The 3,197-nt window shown below is 47.1% G+C and overlaps 1 protein-coding gene across 1 annotated transcript; it reads left to right on the top strand.

The window, feature by feature from the left end:
- Positions 1-247: 247 nt before the first annotated feature.
- Positions 248-2,788, top strand: LOC112202995. Its single transcript, XM_024344027.1, has 3 exons — positions 248-502; positions 1,052-1,373; positions 1,416-2,788. The coding sequence occupies exons 1-3, from the start codon at positions 248-250 to the stop codon at positions 2,786-2,788; spliced, it is 1,950 nt and encodes a 649-aa protein (XP_024199795.1).
- The last annotated feature ends 409 nt before the right edge of the window (positions 2,789-3,197 follow it).

Genomic DNA, 3,197 nt, shown 5'->3' with positions numbered 1-3,197 from the left:
TGTGGAATAGGGAAATAGATACGGTGGAGGTGATCAAGGCGGATCCTCGTCCATTCCCGGTCTCCGCAAACTATGTAGATGCCAGATACTATTTGGAGCCTATCACTCCATTGCAGGTTAGTGGCATTGATGATAAGGGCCGCCCCACAGGGGTGACGGCCTCTGAACTGGCACAGTGGGGGCTTACGCTCGCAAAAGAAGGCTTGGAAAGGCCTGGCCACGCTGTGCCCAAACCTTTAATCGATTAATGGATTACAACCTCTCGGCGGAGGAGATAGAGGCCTTCCACTCGATACACGAACGGCTATTGTCATACATGGTGGAAAAAGATGCTTATGATCGCATCGCAACCTTAGAGGTCGTTAATGAAGAACTTTCTGACCCGGAGTGCGAAGATGAAGTCAGCATTCAACTTGCCCCGGCAGCGCTGGACGATACACCTCCTAAAGTTAGAGACCATACTGAGAGGGTTAATCTGGGAACAGTGAGCGAGCCTATGGAGGTATCTATCAGCGCTTACTTAGAGCCTAGCGAGAAACAGAGGCTCACTGAATTATTATTAGAATTTAAGGATTGCTTTACGGAGAAGTATGAAGACATGCCCGGCCTGTCACCAGATTTGGTTTGTCATCAACTACCAACTCTTCCTGACAAGAGGCCCGTCAAGCAAGAACCTCGACGAATGAATTCGGAGACCCAGATTCTCGTAAAGGAGGAGGTAGAGAAAATGCATAAGTCGGGCATTACCAGGGTCGCCAAGTATAATCAGTGGCTATCTAATATAGTGTCTGTCCGGAAAAAGAACGGCAAGATGAGAGTCTGTGTAGATTATAGAGACTTGAATCTTGCTACACCTAAGGATGTTTACCCCATGCCGGTCGCGGATATGTTGGTAGATGCTGTGGCAGGACATGAGTTGTTATCCTTCATGGATGGCACTGCAGGATATCACCAGATTCCGGTCGCTGAAGAAGACAGACACAAGACCGCTTTCCGCTGCCCTGGATTCGCGGGAGTTTTTGAATATGTGGTCATGCCATTTGGCCTAAAGAACGCTAGTGCGACGAATCAGAGAGCCATGAACTTGATATTCCATGACATACTGGGAAAGGTTTTAGAGGTGTACATCGATGACGTGGTGGTCAAGTCTCAGAAAAAGGGGGACCACATCGCGGATCTCAAGAAAGTATTTGAGCGCATGCGATGCCATAGACTCAAGATGAACCAGGCCAAATGCGTGTTTGGGGTCCAGGCAAGAGACTTCCTGGGGTTCATAGTTCATCAGCGAGGAATTGAGGTCCCCGAAGACAAGGCGAGCGCAGTCATTAACGCATCTCCCCCGCGAACGAAGAAGGACTTACAGCGTTTGTTGGGTAAGATCAATTTCCTAAGACGTTTCATCTCTAACTCTGCAGGTAAAATCCAACCTTTCTCGCCGTTGCTGAGGTTACAAGGGCAGAATGAGTTTGTGTGGGAGCCTAAACATCATGAGGCTTTCGACAGTATCAAGGCCTACTTGGCAAGCTCGCCAGTCCTGGTTCCACCCAGAGCTGGGATCCCATTAAAGCTATACATTTCAGCAGCTGAGGCCTCCATTGGCAGCTTGCTCGCTCAGGATGATGAGGGAGGTATCAAGCATGCTATATTTTACCTCAGCCGGACATTGACAGATTGTGAGACGAGGTACACCCCGATGGAGAAGCTGTGCCTAACTCTGTATTTTTCAGCGTGCAAGTTGCGGCACTACATGTTATCCTTTACTACCTGCATCATCGCTCAAACTGATTTGGTCAAATACATGTTGTCACGGCCTATCTTGAGAGGTCGCATTGGCAAATGGGTATTGGCTCTCTCAGAATTTTCGCTCCAATATGTACCTCAGAAAGCTGTCAAGGGGCAGGCCATCGCGGATTTTCTCGCACATCATCCTACGTTAGAGATACCCGCACTAAAGGAATTAGAGATAGCGTCCACCACTACGACTCGACCAGATTTGGCGCGCATCCCTGAGTATGCTGTTTGGTACCAAGCCACAGTCTCATTGCAACCTTGGGTATTGTTCTTTGATGGCTTAAGAACTGACACACTGGGTGGTGCAGGGATTGTTTTGGAAAACCCAACCGGTGACCATTTCTCTTATTCTTTCCAACTAGAGTTCCAATGTACTAATAATCAGGCCGAATATGAGGCTCTTATTATCAGACTCGAGGTCTTATTGGAAATGGGCGTAAAGGACGTTCAGATTCGCGGTGATTCTCAGCTCGTTATAAACCAACTCCAGGAAAAGTATCGATGTGCAAGTTGGTTGCTTGTACCATATCTGAATAGCGCCATCGAGCTTCTGGACCAATTTGATGACATCGATCTGGAGCATATACCCCGCGAGCGCAACTTTGCAGCTAATGAGCTCGCTCAGCTTGCCACAGGCATCACATTGAAGTATGGAGTGCGCGAAAGCATTTTGAAAGTTGAGCGTCGTACATTACCTTCATGGCTTGCACGGCCTGATCCACCAGATGATCCCGTGGTCGCGGTGCTAGAACCTATCGATGTGGATTGGCGAATCCCGCTGATTGAGTACCTCAAACAACCAGACTCAAGAGCTGACAGGAAGATTCATTTTCTCGTGCTAAATTACTTCCTTAGAGGTGATGAGTTGCGGCGACGTGGGGAGGATGGTATAGACTTTCGGTGTGTCTATGGCCGCGAAGCTAAACGATTAATGCGCGAAGTACACACTGGGATATGTGGGGCTCATCAAGCGGGACCTAAGATGCGCTGGCTTTGATGTGCTCATATTTTCCTATATTCCTATGCCTCTTAATCTTGGTTTTTATGTTTAGTTCTCCTTATTTATGATTCATTTACATCTTTTAGTGTTTTTGTAGGTTTGTTTCATAGAGAGAAGAAAAGAAGCCAAAATAAGCTAACTAGGATTGAAAGACGCCCAGGTGCCAGAATCTGTCTGTGCAGAACACCCAACTTCGCCGAATTACTGGGAGTTACTCAGATCGAATCAGACAATGAAATTTATATCATTGGAAAGCTACGGATGTCTACTTTCTGTAGAATTTTACGGATCTCAATTTCGATACTTTTGGAGAAAGTTATGATTATTTGAGTGAAGATAGGTCAGACAGGAAATCTGCTCGGGAATTTACAACCATTCGTGGAGAACTCAAGTTTCGCTGCACCAG

This window comes from Rosa chinensis, chromosome 5 (assembly GCF_002994745.2).
Source record: "Rosa chinensis cultivar Old Blush chromosome 5, RchiOBHm-V2, whole genome shotgun sequence".
NCBI classification, from domain to species: Eukaryota; Viridiplantae; Streptophyta; class Magnoliopsida; order Rosales; family Rosaceae; genus Rosa; species Rosa chinensis.
Note: the sequence above shows the minus strand (reverse complement) of the source record. Positions and strands in the feature narration are given on the sequence as shown.